Raw genomic sequence first — 23814 nt, 5'->3', positions numbered from 1 at the left:
GATTCTTAAAAAGGGTACTAGAAATTCCAAGTTTTAATCGAATGAGCTATCTGAAGTTTATTCTACCATCCATTTAATAAGCCTTATTTACTACAACTATTTCTAATAATTCAACCCAGAACCCATCCTCCTGAGGGCAACAGAGCTACGAACGCTCAATTTCCAACCCAGTCTATTTAAAAGCTCCCTCTTTAAACCCTCAGAGGAAGTTCCCATTTTTATTAAATCGTCATTTATGACACCCTTTCACCAATGATGAGAACGACCTGCCTTCAGTTTAGCCCTAGAAGGCTAACCGTAAAGGACAATCTTCTCATCTGCAAAACGTGGCCTAGCCGCCTCAACCTTTCATTCACTATAGCCCTAGTAAGTGGGATTGGCCTATATTTTTTGCACAGCCTACTGTTTGAATTACGGTCAGTCAGCTGGGTAACCAGAACAATCTGTAGGCAATTTCTCTGGAAAATGTCTAGTAAATTTTCATACGCTTTTCGGAGTACCCAGGCTTTAGAGTCATACTTGACCACTGTCATCACTGTAGTTTCGAGTATTCTAATCTTGACAGATTAGGCAGATTTTAACCCTAAACATTACTAGATGGTGATCTTTACTTTTAACATCAATAACAGCACTCCTATATTCACTAATATCTTCTATTGATTCTGGTTTACAATAACTGAGTCAGAAAGGTTTTCTGCCTTACCATCCTATGAATACCATGTCCGCCTATAAGATATTCTATGACCAAGCACTGCATTGGTTATAACTAGGTTGCTGTATATACAAAATTGCAAAATTCTGTAGCCATTACTGTTTTCTTTTCCTATACCAAACTCACATGGGCCTGGACACCATCTATCACTATTTCTACCAACCTGGGGATTACAATCTCCTTGTAAAAAAAAGGATATTTCCACCTGGGACCCTGTCTTTTTGCTCCTGTAACTGTCAGTAAAACTCATCTGGCTAAGGATAGAGAAAAAGTTTTATGTAAGAGGTGGTCACATACGCATGAGAGGTGAATCGTTTGAAGGGAAATTAAAGTTTTTATTTTTGTCTTTTCATCTCTAACAAGTTTACAAGTTTCTATTACCTTTGATGACAAGAGCCATCAAATAGCACTCAGTGAGCATACACCAACCGCCCCTTTTTCCCAATATGCATCAGAATAAAAATATAGAGATATTCACTTTTTTGAATGACTCTAAATTCTAAGGGTAAAAATACCCCCTCCCCCCCCCAAAATTCCCACAGAAGGGATTGAATTTATGCCTAGAACATTAAAAAACTCTTATGGAGAAAGTGGTCACACATAATATTGAGGGGACTCGAACGATTTGAAATTAAAAGTGCTAATTCCCTTCTTAACAATCAAAGGCTATGTGATAGTGACTAACCTCCCCCCACCAACCCCAAGACTATTTTTTGCCAAAGGCCACATCACGGGAAAGGAATAGTTGGCAAACTTCGGAGAGAGCTCTGGAATTCGATTGAAATTCATAAGTTATTGTGTCCCTTTTTAACGAGTCAGAAAGTGATCAAAGTACAAATAGCCTCTATGGCCTTTTCCCCCAAACACATCCAATAAAATTACTGTTTCCCCTCTTAACTTAATTCACTTCTTAAGTGAATAGCCTCCCCACCAGTCCCAGGCTATTTTTTGCCATAGGTACCTCATGGGAAAGGAATAGTCGTACAAACCTTGGAAGGAGCTTTGGAATTCGATTGAAAATCATAGGTTATTGTTTCCTATTTACGATTCAAAAGTGATCAAAGTGCAAATAGCCTCTAAGGTCTTTTCCCGCCAAATGCATCCAATAAAAGTGCTTATTTCCTTCTTAACAATTGAAAGTGTTTCGATAGTGACTAGCCTCCCCCCACCAGCCCCAAGGCCGTTTTTTGCCAGAGGCACTTCATGGGAAAGGAATAGTTTGTACACAGTTTGGAAAGAACTTTGGAATTCGGTTGAAAATCATAAGTTATTGTGTCCTTTTTACGAGTCAAAAGTTATCAAAGTGCCAATAGCCTCTACGGTCCCCCCCCCCCCCCCCAAATGCATCAAATAAAAATTATAATGTTAGTTAAAGTATTAGATAACAACAACTGTGGGGTTTAAAACAACCCCAAGGGCTGTGAGGCAGGTATTTTAAGTCATTTTCTGGGAGTATATATGGATTTCATGGAAGGGCTGTTTGTATAAGATTCAGAAAAGATTAGTTTCATTGAAAGTTGAAAGTTTTTCCATAACTTTTTAAAAATCAAAAGAGATCGGATGTCAACTAGCCACATGCATTTTCTTCCAGACTCCATCAAATAAAAAATTTTGAGATGGATGTTTTATTGAAAGGACTTCAAACATTTGATAACAAGTACTCCAAAATCTAGAAAACGCCCTTGACCCCATTGGCAGGTGTTTTAAGTTATGGCCTTGATGCATATACGGCTTTTATGTGAGGAGTAATCAAATAAAATTCAGAGGTGGATTTGATGGGAAATTGAAAGTTCAAGTTACCTTTTGAATTTTCAAAAGTTATCGGAAGGCATATTAAAAGACATATTAGGAAAATCAAATTTCTAGCTTCTATTTTTAAGAGTCAGTTTTTTTAAATTTTACTCATCCAAGCATAAGATCCAAGCCTGCTTTTACTTGTGTTACCAATTAAATAAGTTTTTAAAACAAGTGTTTAGGGTTTCTAGTCTGTTTATGTTATCGTAGCAGTGAAAGACATATGACTTCGGTATTACTATTATTGTTTATAATAAGTGTTTACAGAACAACTTGTAGAAAACAAATAAGAGAATTTAGATTAAGAAGAATATTTATTACATAAAATGCTAGTAATACAGAAGTAGACATAAATTGCCTTTTTGGCCTGCTTGAAACACCTCACAAGCCATACTATAGAAAACACATGAGAGAATTTAAATTCAGAAGAATACTTCTTACAAACAATGCTAGTAATACAGAAGTAGACCTAAATAGCTAGTTTGTCTCCCTTAAAACACCTTACAAGCCAAACCTTATAGAAAACACCTAAGAGAACTTAAATTAAGAGGAATACTTATTACAAGCAATGCTAATAATACAAAAGTATACCTAAATAACGTATTGGACCTTTTTTAAAAGCATCAGAAGCTCCCCTCCCTTACAGAAAACATCAAATAGAATTTAAATTAGGAAACACTTATTATAAACAATAATAGTAATATAGAAGTCACATGTCTTTCAGCTGCTACGATAATATAAACAGACTAGAATCCCTAAACACTTGTTTTGAAAACTGATTTAATAGGTAACACAAGGAAAAGCAGACATGGGCCATTTGCTTGGAAGAGTTAATTTAAAAAAAAACTGACTCTTAAAAATAAAAGCTTGAAATTTGATTTTTTAATATCTTTAGTCCCCTTCAAAGTTTATATGATCACCTCTTCCCTAAGATTGTATGAACTCCCAGGAAAAAAAATTAAAATCCTTAGTTTCTTGCAATTTGGGAGTGGGGATATTAACCGTGAAGTTTTTTTTTTATTTGATTGTTTGCCTATTTCAAAGAAAATGACTATTTCAAATCCATCAAATGCATTAATGAAGAAGAGGGCTTATAGGAAATGAATATGCCTTCCAATAACCCCCCTGATCATGGAAATTCTCCTTATATTTGATTTCTTCCTCCATAGAAAGATTCTCCCACGTAATCCCCTCCCCTCTCACTCCCACCATAAAGCGAAAACGTCCCACTAAAAATGCCCAAACTGTTCAAATTAATAATTACTATATGTAAAAAATGGTCAATGTTTGTAATTTGCAGCACCTCCCCCGGGGCTGTGGTGGGTTAAACCGTCTCCAAAGACATATATATCAGGTGTCTTACGAGTATAATGTCTATCTCAAAATTTTGATCCAGTGGCTTTGGGTGAAAAAAGTGGGAGGGACCTTAGGTGCACTCCATTTTTTCGGTCACTTGAAAAAAGCACTAGAAGTTATAATTTATGTTAGAATGGGCCCTCTTGCAACATTTTAGGACCACTGGGTTGATATAATCAACTTTGAAAAAAAATAAAAAAAAATAAACACGCATCCGTGATCTTTCTTCTGGAAAAAAATCCAAAATTTCACATTTTTGTAGATAGGAGCTTGAAACCTTTACATTAGAGTTCTCTGATATGCTGAATCTAGTGGTGTTGTTTTTGTTCAGATTCTATGACTTTTAGGGGGTGTTTCCTTTTATTTTCAAAAAAAGGTAAATTTTCTGAGACACATAATCTTTGATGAGTAGGCCTAATCTTGATGAAACTTATATATCGAAAATCAGCATTAAAATGTAATTCTTTTGATGTAACAATTGGTATCAAAATTACGTTTTCGAAAGGCTTGGTTACTATTCAGTCGGGTCGCTCCTTACTACAATTCGTCACCGCGAACTGTTTGAAGCACGTAAGAAAAATTAAATTAAGAAGAATACTGATTACAAACAATGCTAGTAATACATAAATAGAACTAAATAACTAGTTTGGTCTGCTTAAAATAACAGACAAACCACACCATATAGAAAAAACCTAAGAGAATTTAAATTAAGAAGTATACTTGTTATAAATAATGCTAGTAATAAGAGTTACAAGTCTTTCAACAACTGCCATAACAAAAACAGATTAGAAACCCCAAACATTTGTTGTGAAAACTGATTTAATTGGTAACCCAAGTAAAAGCAGGGGTGGCTAACAAAAACAAACTAGAAACCCCAAACACATGTTGTCAAAACTGATTTAATTGGTAACCTAAGTAAAAGCAGGGGTGGCTAAACTGCTTGGAAAAATAAGATTTAATTTTTTTTCATTGGAGCTAGAGCTTATATTTTAAAGCTATTTTATTCTCCCTAAAAGTTTAAGCGACCACTTCTTCCATAGAACTGCATATGGTTCCAGGGAAAAAGTTAGAATCCTTAGTTTTCCTTGTTTGGGAAGTGGCGATATTGACCCCGAAGGCTATTTATTTGATCGTTTGACTACCTCAAAGAAAATGAATATCTCAAATCCACCGGATATGTTAATGGAGAAGAGGGTTTAATGAAAACGATATGCCTTTCGATTACTTTTGAAAATTAAAAAGGTAACCGAACTTTTAATTTCCCATCAAAATCAGCAACCTCTGAAAATTATGTGACCACTTTTCATATAAAAGCCATGCATGCACTAATGTCATAAATTAAAACACTTAACAATGGGCTCTTGGGCGTTTGTCGACCTTGGATCCTTGTGGCCATCTCAACACTTTTGTCCATAAATTTGGAGAAAAGAGCGTGGAGTTTGTAGACCTCTGATTTTGTTTAATTCTTAAAAATTGAACGAGCACTTTCAGTTTCTAATCAAATTGATCTTTTCTGAATTTTATACGAGCCGTCTTTCCATATAAACCATACATACCTTGAGAGCATGACTTACAACCCCTCCCTCTTAGTCAAGAGGGGCTGTTTTTGCTCCGGAGTTTTTGTTATAGAATCCTTTAAATAAGACTATAATTTGTATCGGATGCATTTAGGAAAAAGAGGCTGTGGAGGCTGTTCGCCCTCCGGTCACTTTTAACTCGTAAAAAGGGCACTATCACTCATGATTTTCAGTGGAATGAGCGACTTTTAAAGTTTATACAACAATCCTTTTCCCATGAAGAGCCTCTGAGAAAAAATGGGTTTGGTGCTAGTGGAGGGAGGTTAGTCACTATTGCATCACTTTTCATTCTTAAAAAGAAAAGTAGAAGTTCTAATTTCTAATCATTTGAGTCCCCTCCAAAATTTATGTAGCCACCTTCTCCATAAGAACCTTATATGCACTAGATATAAGCTATATCCCTTCCGTAGGGCTTGGGGGGGTAGTTTTTCCCTGAATTTTTATCATCTAATCAAAGGAATATCTTAAAAGTAGCTATCTCTTAACTTTTTTTTAAGAATTTGAAGAAAAGATGGTAGTGATGGGTGTTTATTCGTGGATCACTTTCGATGAATCTTGTCATGAAAAGTTTATAGAAATTTTAAGAATTTGAAAGAGATAATAAAATGAAAATACAAACTTTAATTTGTCTTCAAATGATTCACCTCTCATCTTTATACCACCATCCTTACATAAAACACTATCTCTCTCCGTAAAATAACCAATGGACCCTCCCTTGAGCTCAAGGGGGTAACTTTAACGTTTTATTTTTGTTGTTTGGTATGTGAACTATTTTCAAAAAATGGATATCTTGAAATCCATTTCAGATACATTTTGAGAAAAGGTAGCCTTGGGGGGTATTTTGACCTCCGATCGATTTTAACTTTAAAATGGGGACTAGAAACTCCGGTTTACTATTGATTTAGCCTCCTGAAAACCTTATACTACCATCCCTTAAACATCTTCTATGCCCCTGGGGCATAGATTGCATTGCTTGCCCCTAGGCTCTGGTACGCTATGTTATCCCTGGAGTCTTTGCTACATGATCTTTGGTCTATTTTGAACTATATTATATTATAATATATACTATCAAATGAATTTGGGGAATAGAAAGCTAGTGAAAACGGGTGGGGGGCTAGTTACAATCGGATACTTCTTGAATCTTCAAGCAAGAATTTGAACTTTCAGTTTCTATTCACTGGTATCCCCTCTAGGGTTTATCTGAACACTTTTTCCATGAAAACTTTATATGGCGCCCGGGACATAAGTCGACAACCTTCCCTCAGCCTTTTGGGATTATAAAGACCCTGAAAATTTCATTATTTCATTGTTGGACTGTTTCAAAAAATAAAGTGGCAATCTCTAAATTTTGATAAAATATATTGGGAGAAAAGAGGTGTGTGTAAGTGCGGGGTGGGGGGATAAATACCTTCCGATCCCTTTTGACCAAAAAAAAATAACTAGAACTTTCAATTTCCAATCACAAAGGATATACCTGAATTATTGCAATTGCCCTTTGTATATAAACCTCGTATGCCACCTGGGCATGAATTAAAACACTTGGTACTGGGCTTTTGTTGGTTTTATTGAACCTAGAATTTATATTATCTGGTGTTCGAATTATTTTAAAAAAACGGCTCTCTCAAAATGTTTATTGAGTGGGTCGGGTTATAAGGGTGTGGGGGGTTAGTTGCCGTTTGATCTCTTTTTTCTTTGAAAAATGAACTAGAATTTGTGATTTCCAATCAAATGAGTGTTCTCTGAAGTTTAAAGAGTATCCTTTCTATAGGAACCATGTAAGCCCCAAAGGCATTACTTAAAACGCCTCCCCAAGGCTCGTGGGGGATTTATTAGCCCCAGAATTTAATTATTTATTTTTAAACTATTTTTTAAGAAATAAATATGTAAAAATTTTTATCTGATGGGTTCGTGAGGGGGCTATTTACCCTTTGATATCTTTTGACTCTCAAAATGTGAACTAAAATTTTCGATTTCCAATAAAATGAGATAAGAGATTATCCTGAAGTTAATAGTATCTGCAGTTAAGAGAATATCCCTTCTCTAAACATCATATAAATCCCAATGAATTACTTAAAAGTCTTTCACTGATTTTTGGGTTGCCGTGTTGACCGTCTTGTTTTTGTTACATGATCTTTGAACTGTTTTTAACAAATCAGCTAAATTTAAATTTATTTTCAATGTATATAAATAAAAGAAGCATAGAAGGAGGTGGACAGTTACCCTCCAATCTCTTTTTACTCTTAAAAAGTGAACTACACTCTAAATTCCCAATGAAATAAGCCTTCTCTTAATATTTTATGAGCAAACCTTTCTAAATGGACCATATATGAACCCTTGCCATAAAATAAACACCCGTCCTTGGCCCTTTGGGTGTGTTTTGACTGATCTTTGTTTTAACTTATCTTTTTATCTGATCTTTGAACCATTTCTAACAAAACTTATATCAGATGCCTTTTGGGAAGAAGGGTGGGGAGACTAGCTTCTCTCTGATCATTTTTGACTCTAAAATATTACGACAGAACTTCCGATTTCCAATCCAGTTAGCCCCTTTTAAAGTTTAAACGACGACCTCTTTCATATGAATTACACATGGGGAAAACAACAAATGAACAATAAAGTATTGGAGCTATACTGCCTTTGCTAAAGTCAACGCATATAGCGTTGTATCCAATATCAAAGGCTAATAACACAAAATTTACTCTTTAAAAGCTGTGTGTCTGTGGTTTTGTGCGACTCTAGAAAAAAAAGTTAAAAATAGCCCAAGTGATAATCCCAGATATCACAAAAATTGACAAATTGAGGGATCTCAAAGAACTATATTTAATTATGTGCATGTTCTATTCAAAATTTTTTTTTATAGTGTTCCGGTGACTATTAGCCCTTGTCACTTCTTACCAATGCCTCATTATCATGAACTATTTGCTGAATGGCATTTGTTAAATGTCTATAATTATCAAACGTAACAACACAAATTTTATGGAGAGGCTTCAGAAATCAAGTATGGCTCAAATAAGACATATAAGTTTTTTCTTAAAATTCGTTTTAAAAATGTTTTTTCAGAAACTCTTAAAGTCTCGTCCTCTTTTGGTAGTAAAGTGATTTAAAGGAACCTAATGACAGCCAATTGTCTTTGATAAGTCCTAGTTGTGCATTCTATGGCGTATTTAGATGCTAATCATTCAATACTAATTTACAATCATAGGATTATGTCAAATTTTAGCTAAAAAGCTTCTATTAAAGCATTCAAATCTAGATTAAAACATTGTAGATGAATCATAATGACTTTTTACTTCTATAAAGTTTGATTTACTTTAGCAAATAAAATGCTTTACTACGGAAAAATTGTGAGTGAGAATGGAAAATTAAACTGAATTTTTCTCTCTCAACTTGGTGGCAATTACAGTGTTTTTATTGTAGATTTAAAAAGTATAAGACTATAGTTTTCACATAATTCTAAATTGACTTCGAGTGGTCTACTGACATAATTTTGTATAATTCTCTAACTATAAAGGGGGCGACTCTTGGGGCTTATACAGTTTCAAATGAAATCCCTCTAGCTTTTCAGAAGCTAACTGCCACTAAAGAGGAACCTTTTCATCTCTTAGATTGACTGACAAGGTTTTCATTCGATTGCAGTATTTGCTTTTAAACGACTGACAACTTGTAAAGGCTAAAGCATAAGCTGCTCCTCCGGTAAATTAATAGCCCAGAAAAAACTTCGTTCTATATGAAGTGCCATATCTTAGTGAAAAGAACTGTAACCAAAATTCTAGTAGCATGGTTTTTATCATTTAAAAATCCTCTGCATTCTAAACATATGGTACAGAGAAAAACAGAAAGAAAATGCATTGAATCAAAGCAAAAAACTAGTAATGAAAAATGTAGCTACTGATAGGAAATTAGAGTAGCATCAAAATGAACTTCAATGCAATTTAATCAAGGGATCAATTGTTTTCAGTAATTTATTGTAAGATTTATTTGTGCAAGGAATGAATGAATTTTTTTAACCACATATTTCCTTGGTACAGATTTGGGTATAAGAACTCTTGACTAGGGAAAAATTTTGAAAAATTATCAAGCTGATGTCTATAATGGAATTCAGTTTCGACTTCTTTTTCTCCTCTGAGTCCTCAGAGGATTTTTCGGATTCTCAACTGCTTCAATGTGATTATTATCCTATTGGAAAAACTATGACTAGGTTATTCAAAGTTATTTTTCAAAATGTCTACAATTGAAGTTTTGAGCTTCAAATTTTCCAAATACTTTTACTTCAGCACTATTTTGATATACAGAACGCTTATAAAGGACTAAAACATCATTGCAAGTTTATTTGGAACTTATAAATTACTAAGAAGACAGTGCTTTCTTTTTCGCAGCAGACAGTTTTGCGTCAGAGCATGCTTATATTAAAGTAAGATTGCTCTGCTTGATTATAACTGGTGCCGTAAATCATAAGAAAAAAGCCACTCACATTAAAGCAACTTGGGGAAAAAGATGTGATATTCTGCTGTTTGCAAGTTCAAAAGAAGGTAAGATGCATTTAGTTTAAGTAACTTTTATATACCAAGCAGGACTCACAAACTATCATGTAATTTTCTAAGTTATAACTTGGGATGGCTGAAGGAATAAATTCAAGCCCCTTAAAGAATTAAGTTACAACTATATTAAGAACTAGGATTGGCAGTGGAATAGAACTACTTGGGGTAAAAAATAAAGTGATTATCTGCTTTTCTGTTTTTTGTTCACCAAAGTACTTTAGACGGAAGATTCTGTTATAAAAACTTTTTAAGGATTTAATAACAACTGAAGTTAAGGTCCTAGTGTCCTTTTAAAACTGAATAGTCAGGGGCAAAAAGCCACTCTTCTACCCCTTCTACCCCTCGAAAATTCTGAGAAAGCCATTGTATTTGGCATACTTGAAAGGTCTGACCAATGTCTATCAAACAGTTCGTGGTAACGAACAGTAGTAAGGAGCGACCTGGCTCAATAGTAACCAAAACTCTAAGAAATTAAATTCCATTTCTTTCCGTTCTGCCCAAAATGACGTAATTACGGCCATTGCTGGGGTATTGCCAATTTCTTTCCGATTGACTGAGCTAGCGACATTGCGCTCTGCGAAAAAAGGCCGTCCAAGTCACGGGCCAAATTTCACTTCTCCTGAATTCCCCCTTTCTAAACGCTCATCCAATCATAGTACTTTCACTGATGAATCAATAGTAGATATTTTAGGCCTTTCGACAGTACGAGAAATCCATACTTCAACTTTTCATATTAATAGAAAGGCATTGAATAATATACTTTACGGACGATGGTATGAAGAATTTAAGAATAAATTTAGTTCTTGGTCAATTCGTTTTTTTACTTCAACAGAAGATCTATTAGCTGTTTGCAAAGTTTAGCCCTCCTACCATCTAACGCAGATTATTACGGGTCATTGCAGGCTAAATTTCTTTCTTCACCGAATAAACAAAATTGATACGGAGTTGTGCCTTTGCGGTGTAAATGAAACTTGTTCCCATTTTCTTTTTGAGTGCCCTATTTTTGTTCGTGAACGTTTAGACTTAATATTTCACCTTAATAGTATCAATGTTCCTTTTCCGTTTAATCTTGATTTGATATTTAAATTTAGGAATGTTAGAAATATTTTACTGGAATACATAAGAAAAACTAAACGTTTGGATTTGGGGTTATAATCTTATTGAAAAATATGTGGATTTGCTTATGTCTGATAACGGAATTCAGTGTGTATTATTTAGTTTGTCTTTTTGTTCTTGTTTTCTCTTGTTTAGTTAGATTGTATGTACAAAATTATGTGATTTGTAGTTTATTTTAGATGTTTAGTTTTGTTTCTTTGTTAGTCGTGAAATGCCGTAAGGCTAAATCATGTAATAAACTCATCATCATCATCATACCTACATCAGAAGAATCGCATTTATTGCTGATTTTAAATATATAAGTTTCATCAAGTTTAGTCTTACCCATCAAAAGTTCCGAGCCTGAGAAAATTTGCGTTATTTTAGAAAAAAGGGGGAAACGCCCCCTAGAAGTCATAGAATCTAAACGACACCATCAGATTCAGATTCACACCATCAGATTCAGCGTATCAGAGAATCCTACTGTAGAAGTTTTAAGCTCCTATCTACAAAAATGTGGAATTTTGTATTTTTTGCCAGAAGGCAGATCACGGATGCGTGTTTATTTATTTTTTTGTTTTTTGTATTTTTTCCCCAGGGGTGATTGTATCGACCAAGTTGTCCTAGAATGTTGCAAGAGGGGTCATTCTAACGGATATGAAAAGTTCTAGTGCCCTTTTAAAGTGATCAAAAAAATTGGAGGGCACCTAGGCCCCCTCCCACACTAATTATTTTACCAAAGTCAACGGATCAAATTTCTGAGATAGCTATTTTATTCAACGTAGTCGAAAAACCTTATAACTATGTCTTTGGGGACGACTTACTCCTCCACAGTCCCCATGGAAGGGGCAACAAGTTACAAACCTTGACCAATGCTTACATACAGTAATGGTTATTGGGAAGTGTACATGCGTTTTCAGGAGGATTTTTTTGGGTGGGGGAGGAGTTGAGAAGAGAGGGATATGCTGGGGGAACTTTCCATCGATAATTTGTCATGGGGGAAGAAAATCTCCATGAAGGGAGCGCAGGATTTACTAGCATTATTTAAAAAAAAAACAATGAAAAAATAAATATGAAAAAGTTCTTTCAGCTGGAAGTAAGGAACAGCATTAAAACTTAAAACAAACAGAAATTATTACCCATTTGAGGGGCTCACCTCCTCCTAATACCTCGCTCTTTACGCTAAAGTATTTTTAGTAATTTCAACTATTTATTCTACGTCTTTTGTGATTCTGGGGTCATTCTTAATGAATTGGGACAAAACTTAAGCTTTAGTGTAAAGAGTGAGGATCTGAACAGGGGGCGAACCCTCTCATATATGTAATAAAAATATGAGAATACAAAAGTTCTTTACGTAAGCTAATTTATAAGTTACGTAAATATTTTACTAATAAAAATATTCGTAAAAAAATAAAAGTTCTAGTTGCCTTTTTAATTAACCAAAAAAGGGCAACTAGGCTTCCTCCCCCGCTCTTTTTTTCTCAAAATCATTCGATCAAAATTATGAGAAAGCCATTTAGCCAAAAAAAAAGTGCAAATTTCGTTTGAATTATTCCTCTGCGGAGAGCCAAAATCAAAACAATATTGATTCAAAAACGTTCAGAAACTAAATAAAAAAACAAGTTTTTTTAACTGAAAGTAAGGAGCGACATTAAAACTTAAAACGAACAGAAATTACTTCGTATATGAAAGAGGCTGCCTGCTCATTAACGCCCCGCTCCTTACGCTAAAGTTTTTTACTGTTTTAAAAAGAAGAATTGAGAGAAAGAGTCAAACTTTAGCGTAAAGAGCGGGGCGTCAATGAGGAAGCAGCCTCTTTCATATACGAAGTAATTTCTGTTCGTTTTAAGTTTTAATGTCGCTCCTTACTTTCAGTTAAAAAAACTTGTTTTTTTATTTAATTTCTAGTGATATGAACTTCTTTTTCTCCGGTTGCCTTTTGGGTAACGGGTGCAAGCTGTGTAGTTAAAACATTGTTTATATATAGTATTTTTTTTCTTGGGAAAGGGAGGTTTGTTTTAGCTTAGTGTTTAAAGAGGCTAAGAGTGATCATATGAAGCTTTTAGGGAATTTTGAAGAGAGTGTTGCCAGTAATCACCACATATTATGTACAACATATTATATACAGCCGTCCTGGCCGAGTAAAAGCTGTCCTGGCCGAGTAGACTTTTGCACTGGATTCAAGACGTCAGACGTCAATCCTACGTCTGAGAGGACGCGGGTTTGAATCCCAGTGTAACCAAATGTTCTGTTTGAAACGTGGGTCAGTGGAGAGACCCTGTAAGCTTAGCCAGAGTCTACCCAGCTCTAAATGCGTACCTGGCTGAAGAGCCAAGAAACGGAGATCAGCACTGACGGTAGGAACTTCAAAGTCTAATACCGTATCCATTACCTTTTTTTTATTATTATCTGCAAAAGGGATGTCAAAAGATCTTATCTTGGGAATGTCTAGGGCTACTAATATTTAACTTTTTGGGAATGATCTGTGAGAAAGTCAATATCATAATCCAATGATTGCACACAATTTAAGAGAATGTTGAGTCGGTTGGTAAACTAAATCAAATTAAAAAAAGTGTATGCAGGTTTGCAGGTCATAACTTTTCAGATATGATTGGGGTGTGATAGCAATGCTAATAATAATATTACTATAAATAGTAATGCTGTTACTACTAAGGTCAAAAAAATGAAAGTGAAAACTACTGGGACTAAGTTTCTAGAACAAACGAGGAAAAAAACAGCTAAATTAAATGACACAGTATACATCCTGCTATAAAAAACATATATTATCAATGACGTAGGAACTATATGGACTCTTAAATTTCAATTTACCGGACTTATACTGGGGATTTTAAATTACCATAAACGCAACATTTGAAGTGCCAAAACCCTATAGACAAGTGTGTATCCTCTTGATGAGCTCTTGTGTAAGGTGGTCACCTTTGAATTATTTGTCTTTTTTAATGTTTTTAATATTCAGGATATGGCAACTTATACTTTATTACGAGACGACTACCTGTCCCTGGATAATTTTTTGCAGCTGATCGTGTATGGCTATGCTGTTTGACTTGTGTAATTGGATTGACGAATGGGACCTAGGCCTCGTTCAAGTGCTGATGAATATAAATTACTAAAGTAGGAAAACAGTTTTCCTTTCTCCATCTGTCTTTTTTTATATGGCTAATTGTTTTTAATTTATTTATTATTTCTTGTTCATTTTTTCTTATTTAATATTTACTATTTGTTATTATTTCTTATACTTTATATTTTTGATTTTTTAGTTTTATGGTGCGCATTTGTTTCTGTGTTTTTGCTGTTGCACTGGTGATTTCTGTTTTAACTATTTCCTGTCTGCAAGTCCTGAAGCTGCTAATAATAATACTGTTACCACTGTAACTATCATTACTTCTTTTGCTATTACCAATATTAAAGCTAGGGATATCAAGTTGAGAATATCGGGAAATGATGAGAGGATGTTCAGAAAATGCAGCTAAAAGTCTTAAGCTGAAGATTTCAGTGAATGTTTAGTGGGATATAAAACTACAGAAAACATTCTATGTGCATAAGAATTTTTAAAAGAGTGTGCCAGAAATATCTCATCAACAGCTTCAAACATCAAGTTTGCTTAGGGATAGATTAGGAATTTGAACTCACCAAATGTTTATATGTGCATACACCCACTACTACTATTACAATTACCACTACTACCAAGGCTAATAATTTTAAGGGGAAACATTAAGTAATGGTCTTGGGTAGCTTATATAAAATTTAAACCCACTATGTGACTGAAAGTTTTCGAAAATCTAAGTACTACTTACATACAAGCTGACAAAAGGATGTATCAAAGGGGTACAAAGCACTGCTTACAGTTTTAAGTATAAACTTCAATTGTATGTTGAAAGGGAGGGAGGAATAATTAAGAGGAATTTTTGCCCTATGCTTCAACTATTGCTGTAGCTTTGGATAATACTATTTAGGTAAGCTAACAATTAATGTTTAGTGGGACATTAAACTGCATGAAAACCTACTATGTACATGAAGATTACCAAAAGGGTGTTTCAGAAGTATCTCGGGATCAGTTTCAAACATCAATTTGGTTCAGGAAAGATTAAAGAGGAGTTTGCACAACTCCAAGGGCTATATGTGGAAAAAACTTCAGCTAAAACTGCTATTACTGCTACTGCTGAGGCTAATGCTTTTAAGTAAAGTATTCAAAAATATTTAGGTAAATTAAATACTAAATGAAAACCAAATATTTGCCTGCAGTCTGTTGAAAATTCATATAAGCTATATCTCAGAAGTGGGCAAGGGTATTTAAATGACACATTCAGAACAAAATAAAGAGACTATGTAGTAAGCCATAAGGCACTGCTCAGATACCTGTTCTACTACCAAAACTCATGCTGCTGCTAACCGTAGTGGCACTGCAACTGCTACAACTAATAACAGTAATAAGACCAATCGAATTACAGTGAAAATCTTAGGGAATACTGAGGGAGAAAATGAACTAAATAAAGTGTGGATACGCATTTTTTGAAAAGGGTATATTATTGATGTTCTTGGAAGTACTGGGAATATTTTTAGTTCCTTTCCTTTTCCTTTTATTATCAATATCCATCCATTTAAAAAAAAATATCCCAAAGGGCTCAATGGCCCGTTATTTGGGAAAAAAACAACAAAACAAAACATAAATAACTATCAAATACATTCACACTTAAAATATATTTAGAGTCTACTCACCAATCCTCACCCGAGTATAACCGGCCTCCGCACCACCTTCTTAAAAAAAAATAATAATATATATATATATATATATATATATATATATATATATATATATATATATATATATATATATATATATATATATATATATATATATACATCGAGGATCCAACACTCACACCACCCAAATCTAAATAATTAAATTCAATATAAATAATTAAATAAATAGATTAAATCTTGATAACTAAACAATATAAATAACTGATCAATATTATAATTTAATTTAATTTTTTTTAATCAAAAAATTCTTCAACCGTTTCTTGAAGGAGTCTATGGTACAGGACCGTCGATTCCTAACAGGAATAGAATTCCAGGCACGTCCGACAGCAACTATCAGACCAAAGTCCGAACGCACTGCAGGGGTAGATGGCACTAGCACATCATCTTTGTTTCTTGTTTCATAAGGACTGACATTTCGAACCATTTCAAGAAGCCCGGAAAAACTTGATGGAAGGTCTCCACCGAAATACTGAAATGCAATGAAAGAGAGGTGTAATGCATGAATATCTTTAATCTTCAGAAGTTCAAGAGAAATATGGGTGGTAGATTGAAGGACTTCTGCTGCTTTCAGTTGGAGATTATGTAAAGGTGTAAGTACAGATGGAAATGTTGACATCCACACTGACGAGCAGTAGCATAAATAAGGGTAAATAAGAGAGAAGTATAATAAACGAAGGATAGAGAAAGGAAAGACTCGCTTCAGCTTCAGAATAATTCCAAGGCCTTGAGAAACCTTTAATCTCATCGACTCAATATGCCGCTTGAAAGATAGATTTTCATCCAGAAGTATCCCAAGGAATCGAATAAATCGAACAGCTGGGCGGAATATGGATCCCTGTGATGTTTTAAGCTCTGTCACTGTAGGGCAGCCTTCGCCTATGCGGGAGAATATAAGAAGAAACGGGTTTTTTACATTCAAAGCTAACAAATTTGCATCAAACCAATATGTTTTCTGTCATCAATTGTAGCTTGAGGATAAGAGAATTTACAGCGCTGCAAATTCAGTGCTGAATTTGCTCCCAATACGTGATTGGGAATATCAAGTATTGACAAAATTATCTTAGGAGCGGCTTCTTAGTATCAAGTAAGTTAAACATGGATTGAAGAAGAATTTTTAAAACTTAAATGGTCATATACACATATTACTACTACTAGTAGTATCACAATTGATGATAATGCTGAGACTAATCATTTGAAGGTTAAATTTTCAGGAAGTGCTTAGGAATTCTTATACTAAATATAAACCCACTATATGCCTGTAGGTCGTTAAAAGACATCTAAGCAATATCCCAGAGATGGGCTAGGGTATTTAGCTAAGGCTTCCAGAATATTTTAAAGGGGATAATGAGTAAACTGAAAACCACTTTGTGCATTCCACACCAGTACTGTCACTACATAAACTACTTCTACCCCTACTAGCACTAAGACTACTAACACTAATAATACAAATAAAGGCAAGGATAATAAGGTGAACACTTCAGTGAATATGTAGTAGAATGTTGATTTAAATACATTTATCAAAAGAGCCTAATAGCTACATCCCAGAATTAGCTTAGAGTATAAAGCTGATATTGTCCGTTCATGTTAGGGAAGATTTTTGTCCAACCAAAAGAAATTATATACATTCCACTGTTATTGTCTCTACTGCTATTGCTAAGATGTTGCTATTGCAAAAATGTTGATAGTGGAACAGCTGTAAGTTACAATGATTTTTTAAAACCGTATGTTCTGTATTTCGTTTTGATGTTTCAAAGCATGAATCAAATATTTATCGAAATGGATCAACTGTTGATTTAGAAATGAATCTTTTATTAGATCAAGTACCTGCTAATCTATTACTACGTTACATTTTTAGGAAGAAAAGCAGTCATGGATATCACAAATAGTAAACTATATGTTTATTTATAAGGTATTTTCGAATTGAAAATTTCTTTAATAAAATTATTTACTGATAAATGGAGAAATTTTTAAGCAATAAAATTGAAAATAAATATAATTGAACTATTAGGGATTTAGACATTAGAATGGAGTACATTACAGGCATTGGAATGGAGTGACTACAAGAATGAAATGTGTTTCAACTAAATAAGGAAAAAAATTCTTATTGTTGTCGATTTTAATGTCTATTGAAGTAAGTAATAAACATCATAAAAAGTATTTAAATTTTAATATTGACCTATTCAATTAATAATAAATCACATCAAACTATCACATTTTATTAGTAGCATAAGAAAATGGAATATAATTAAAATTGTATCTAAAATAAATTTTTATTTTAATGATGATGACCCTTGTACATACGGCCAAAACAATCACTGAATTGTATTCCACTGTCTTGAGGAAATTTTTCTATTGTTTCTTTGTTGTGTTACCTCAAAATTTGGTAAACCAAAAAGATATAAGCACCAATTTATCATTGAAGGAAAAAAACATTTTTATAACGTTTTTATCTTTAGTCAGATAGAGTATACCTGGGACCAAGTGAAAGCATTAATATATATTTTCTTATTTGATTTTAACACCAATAAAAAACTAAAATGCTGCAAATTTAAAAAGTAAGCATTCGCTGACTGAAAACGGCTATTGTTAACTCAAAACAAAGCAGTATAATTGGAATGAATAATAAAGATAATCCCAATAAATTAGAGTATATATATAAGTTCAAATATTGGCAATATTAAAGATTAAAATTAAGTATATTTAATATCTTAAAAATTAGATAAAAATGTAATTAGAGTATTTCTTGATTCCGTATTGCCTCAAGATTCCATGTCAAGGTCAGATATTTTGAAGTTTCAATGGTCAACAATTAATTTCTATTTCCCTTCTTAATTCAGTTTTGTATATTCAACGCAACCTCGGTCAATTCTTTAATCTTTAAAATTTTAAAAATCAATCTTGTTACCTATTTATTATAAGCATGTTTAGTGTCTTATAAATTGAAAAAAAATGTAATTAAATTATTTTGATCTTGTAGGGCTTCAAAATTCTTTATGAAGGTCAGAACTTTTGACAAAATGGTTGGAACATTTTGCCAATATTCTCTCTCCCTCGAATCATGAATAAGCGGGACATACTTAGTTTAAATTTGTGTTTTCTAGTGAAAAAACATCATTGGGTTTTCCATTATCTTTAGCAAAACCTTTCGCGACGTTTTTTGTAAGTAGCAAATAATAAAATTATAAGGCACAAGATTATCATGAAAATCTTCAAAGATGTGTCTTTTCTGGTCTTGCGCCAAAATATTGGCCTCAACTAGTTATTTTCAGTCGACAGTCTTGTAATTTCATATTTTGATCATTTTTACTCTTTACAGGCTAAATTTACTCTTTAACAGGCTAAATTGGCTACTTAGGTCTACTTTTGTTGTACTAAAATTGTTTCTTGTAAGTATTGTTCCTAATTCAAATTCTCTAGGGTGTGTTCTATAAGGTGTTGGCTTGTGAGATGTTTCAAAGTGACTAAATTGGCTACTTAGGTCTACTTTTGTAGTAGTAGAGTTGTTTTAGTAAATTTTCTTCTTAATTTAAATTTTCAAAGGTGCTTTCTATATGGTTTTGGCTTGTGGGATGTTTCAAACATTCTAAATTGGATACTTAGGTCTACTTTTGTTGTAATAAAATTGTTTCTAGTAAGTAATGTTCTTAATTCAAATTCTCAAAGGTGTTTTCTATAAGGTGTTGGCCTGTGATATGTTTCAAACAGGCTGAATTGGCTACTTAGGTCTACTTTGGTAGTACTAGAATTATTTGTAATAAGCTTTCATCTTATTTGAAATTCTCAAAGGTGTTTTCTGTAGAGTGTTGGCTTGTAAGATGTTGGCTTGTCAGATGTTTCAAGCAGGCTGTATTGGCTACCTAGGTCTACTTTTGTAGTACTAGAATTGTTTGTAATAAGTTTTTTTCTTAATGTAAACTCTCAAAGGTGTTTTCTATAAGGTGTTGGCATGTGAGATGTTTCTTTGCATGTTAGGTTTTAGCATGGGACATCAGAGCTCGTATATGTTAATTCTATCCTTTATATCCAGACTTTTAGTTTTTTATAGGTACATTTAAACCTAAGGAGCCTTAAATATTTGTAATCAGCATAAGAACTCATTCGTTTTATATATCTATTGATCTCAATTTTTTTTTTGTCTCTTAGAGTGTCCTTTACAATTGAAACGATTACTCATTACTTACTGGTCTTTGCTAGAGACTTTTTGATTTATTTAGGGACGAAAAATACTGGGAAATTTGGAAGGACCAAGTAGCAAAACCTAAATAGGTGACATTAAAATTTAAATTTGGCATAGATAGAGGAAAAGAGATGTAACAGTCCCTGGGGCCAAGCTTTTGATTAGCTGGCAAACTAAGCAATTTTCATTTCTTATATTTGTGCATTGTTTTATCATTTCTACAAGGGAGACAGAAGGAGCAAAACTGGCGTAAACTTAAGTGCCAAAAAGAATAAAGGGCAGCCAGATTTTAGTTTTTAACCATAATAAAAGTTTTTATTTTGGTGAAGCAGCCCATTTGCTACAAAAGTCATTCTGAAAGAGTTGGGGCAAAACAGCAAAACTTTACCGTAAAGAGTAAAATATTTAAAAAGGGTTAACCTCTTTCATGTGCAGATACATTTTTCCTCGTATTCAGTTTTTGTGTTGCTCTTTATTTTCAGTTAGAAAAACCGTTTTTATTAATTTATGATGAATTTCCAAATAATACCAGGAAGCCTACCTACTTTTTAATGGAAAATTTTCCCCGTTCCCTACCAAACAGTCCTCCTTGGAGGTTCCTTCCAAGGAAAATCCACATCTTCTCTGAGAAATACGGCTAACTTCAGCACTAACAACTCACATCATAACCATGCCGCCTAAATATAACAGAGTTTGCCCACTTCTCTGTCATTGCAATCTAATCCAGCCTCTTTTCTTTAAACTCTTACAAGGAGTAGCCATTTCATTTGTATTTTTACTTACATCGTCCTCGTATCATGAAATTCACAAAGTAACAATTAATTGCCCATCAAAATGTCATGAGAAGTGTCTTATCCACCCCTACCTCTTATTGTCCTCACAAAATGGGCCGTCATTAAGACTTGAAAACCAGCAAAAAAATTTACATCTATGGAGTGGGATACCATTTCCTCAACACCTAACTCCTTAGAATAGAGTCTGACTCATTGCAATACATCAGTAGTAATGGGTTAATGGTCCAAGAACAATACTAGTATTAAAGTTTCCTTTTTTATGAAAAGGAATATAGTAGATAATAGTTCTCATTTAGATCACGACCATATGACTGGTAATACATGTGGGTTAATTCATGCAGAATGTAATGAACACTTTAGAATCCCTGAATTTATCTCTATTGAAATGCATAATATCTCAAAATATGACTCATTTATTTCTTAGAGAATTTAATCCGATAACAGTATTTTGATTCGATGGAGAGTTCAATATCGTTTTTAAACAATAACTGCTAAGAAGACCAAATACAAAATGTGTTCCATAGATTCATTCCGTTTTGTGGCTTTAAGGTTAGATCAGATTTCTGAAATTTTGGCTAAATGAGAATGTAAAATAAATTGTTATTGTTTGAGAAATAATGTCTAGTATTCTTCTAATGTATTTCAATATATTGCATATTTTAAAGAAATAATAAAAAAAGGGATACATCCCTGATGACCTATTGGTAGCTATGAAAAAATTAATGATATAAAATTATGTTTAATAAACAAGTTTTATACTTGATTAACAGGAATATATATATTTTTAAGAAGAATATATAAGAGGGAAATCTATTTATAAATTATTTAAATGTAAAACACAATTAGATTACACCATATTAAACCTAAAAAGTGATGTTTTAATTCTATCAAATGTCATTGATAATTTTAGACAAGTTTTTTTAAACAGTTATACGCTAGATTTACCGAGCTTCTTCTCAAAACTATGACTAACAAGAGAAGCTTGTATCAAACAATCTAAATCTACAATTCAATTACTTTCTGACAAAAATATGTACATCTTTAATGAAAATAGATAAAAGGAGGTGTTTCTCAGCTTATAAAAAGGTATAATAAAGCAAATAATTGATATGTGAAAAACTTCGAATAAATTCATTTTCAAACTATTTATTATGTTTAGATGCTAATAATTTGTATGGTTGGGAACTATCACAAAATTTACCTGAAAAAGGCTTTACCTTTGTTAATATACCCGTCCATATAGAAGAGAACACCACCTTAAGATATTACCAAAAATTTAAAGATTACTCTCAATCAGAAATCAATAAAAGTAATATAGGACCAATTTACGAAGTTGAGCTCCTGCAAATTTTCAATATAAATTAAATACCACTTTAAATAGTAAAATAAATCACGTTGTATATTATAAGAATTTATAACTTCATTTAAAGTATGGCTTAGTATTGAAAAAATTACTTAAAATACTAGTATATACTAGGTTAACCTATTAAAAAAAATATATCAATCATTATACTAAATTATGACGAAAGGGGACGAAATTTCAAACGGATTTTGAAAATAGTCTTGTAAACTTATGAATAACAATTGTTTTGAGAAACCCATGGAGAATATTAGAAGGAGAACTAGGATTGAAACAATCACTAGTAACAAACAAAGACAAAAAAAGGTTGAAAACATAAATTTAGATCGGAAATAGTCTTTAGCAACAATTTCTCGGTGGCTAAAATGGCAAAGTCAAAAATGAATCTAGATAATCCTATTTATATTGAATTTGATGCATTATAGTTATATAAGTTGCTGATGCATAAATTTCCTTACGAATACATGAAATGTATAGTGAAAAACATAAACTTACATTATATGGGAACGGATAGCTTTATTAATGAAATTGAAAGCGAGGGTTCTATGAAGTCATTAAGGCTGACCTCCAAAAAACATCAGATACTTCATATTATAAGAAAAATAACCCTTATAACTTTCCTCCGATAAATAGCAAAGCAATAGACATGATGAAGGATTATTTATCTGGAACAATAATATCCTACTTTTAAGATCAAAAGTGAATGTTTATTCAAAAGAGGGTGACGATGAAACAGGATGGATAATTATAGATTATTCAAGTATTTGGTTTTTTACCCTACATAAATAAATCTTTAATTTCTTCTGGTCTTTTTCTATTAGATAATCGTCGGAGATAACTAAATTTCAAATCTTGGGATCACGGTCATTTACATCAATAATATCACTTTTATCATTACCAGCGAAAAAATTCTGTTTCAGTTTTTTCTTTGGACACATTCCTGTTAATCATTAAATCCTTATATTATCTTGTTTAAGATCTTTAGCATACACAAACAGTTTTTGAAAGCATAGATAATCATAAATCATGTTCAAGAGTAAATTGGCTTCACCACATCTAGAGTTACAACAAAACAATAGTCGTTACAACCATTGAGATGCTAGCAAATGTCAATTTGTAAAATGATCTTGATTTTTTCCACCTTCATATGCTTTAATAGGGGTTTCCCCAACTGTTTACTAGGCATGAATTTCTTCTGAGTAGATTCCTACTATGAAGCTCATAGCTTTGAAGCTTATAGATTTGACGTTTTGGGCTTCCAAAGGGTATCGTTTCTACTTTATTATTCAAAGCCCTTCTCTTAGTGTTCTTGGGGTCTAGAGCTTTCCTATTTTTTTACTCTAAGAAAATTCTATGTTTGTGTTCTCTTGAAGTATACTAAGTTTCTGATAAGCTTTCCACTTTTTCAAATATTAGTTTTTTTAATCCTGTAATTTTATTTTTTCTTTAACGATATTCGTTTTAATACCATTTAATTTTTTCTTTGCTTTGGTTTCTTCGTCACCCTTTTTTGCATAAGCATTCGCTTTTGATCTTAAACAATATATATATATATATATATATATATATTGTTTTAAATATATATCCCTGTTAATCAAGTATAAAACTTGTTTATTAAACGTAATTTTA

General features: G+C 33.0%; 1 protein-coding gene across 1 annotated transcript in view; it reads left to right on the top strand.

The window, feature by feature from the left end:
- Positions 1 to 23814, top strand: part of LOC136043786 (glycoprotein-N-acetylgalactosamine 3-beta-galactosyltransferase 1-like) — a 136903-nt gene that overhangs the window by 7146 nt on the left and 105943 nt on the right. The window contains exon 2 of the mRNA XM_065728702.1: positions 9816 to 9968. Within this exon, the coding sequence (XP_065584774.1) occupies positions 9816 to 9968 (153 nt within the window). The remainder of the gene's footprint in view (positions 1 to 9815; positions 9969 to 23814) is intronic.

The sequence above is a fragment of the Artemia franciscana genome, unplaced genomic scaffold (genome assembly GCF_032884065.1).
Source record: "Artemia franciscana unplaced genomic scaffold, ASM3288406v1 Scaffold_995, whole genome shotgun sequence".
NCBI classification, from domain to species: Eukaryota; Metazoa; Arthropoda; class Branchiopoda; order Anostraca; family Artemiidae; genus Artemia; species Artemia franciscana.
Note: the sequence above shows the minus strand (reverse complement) of the source record. Positions and strands in the feature narration are given on the sequence as shown.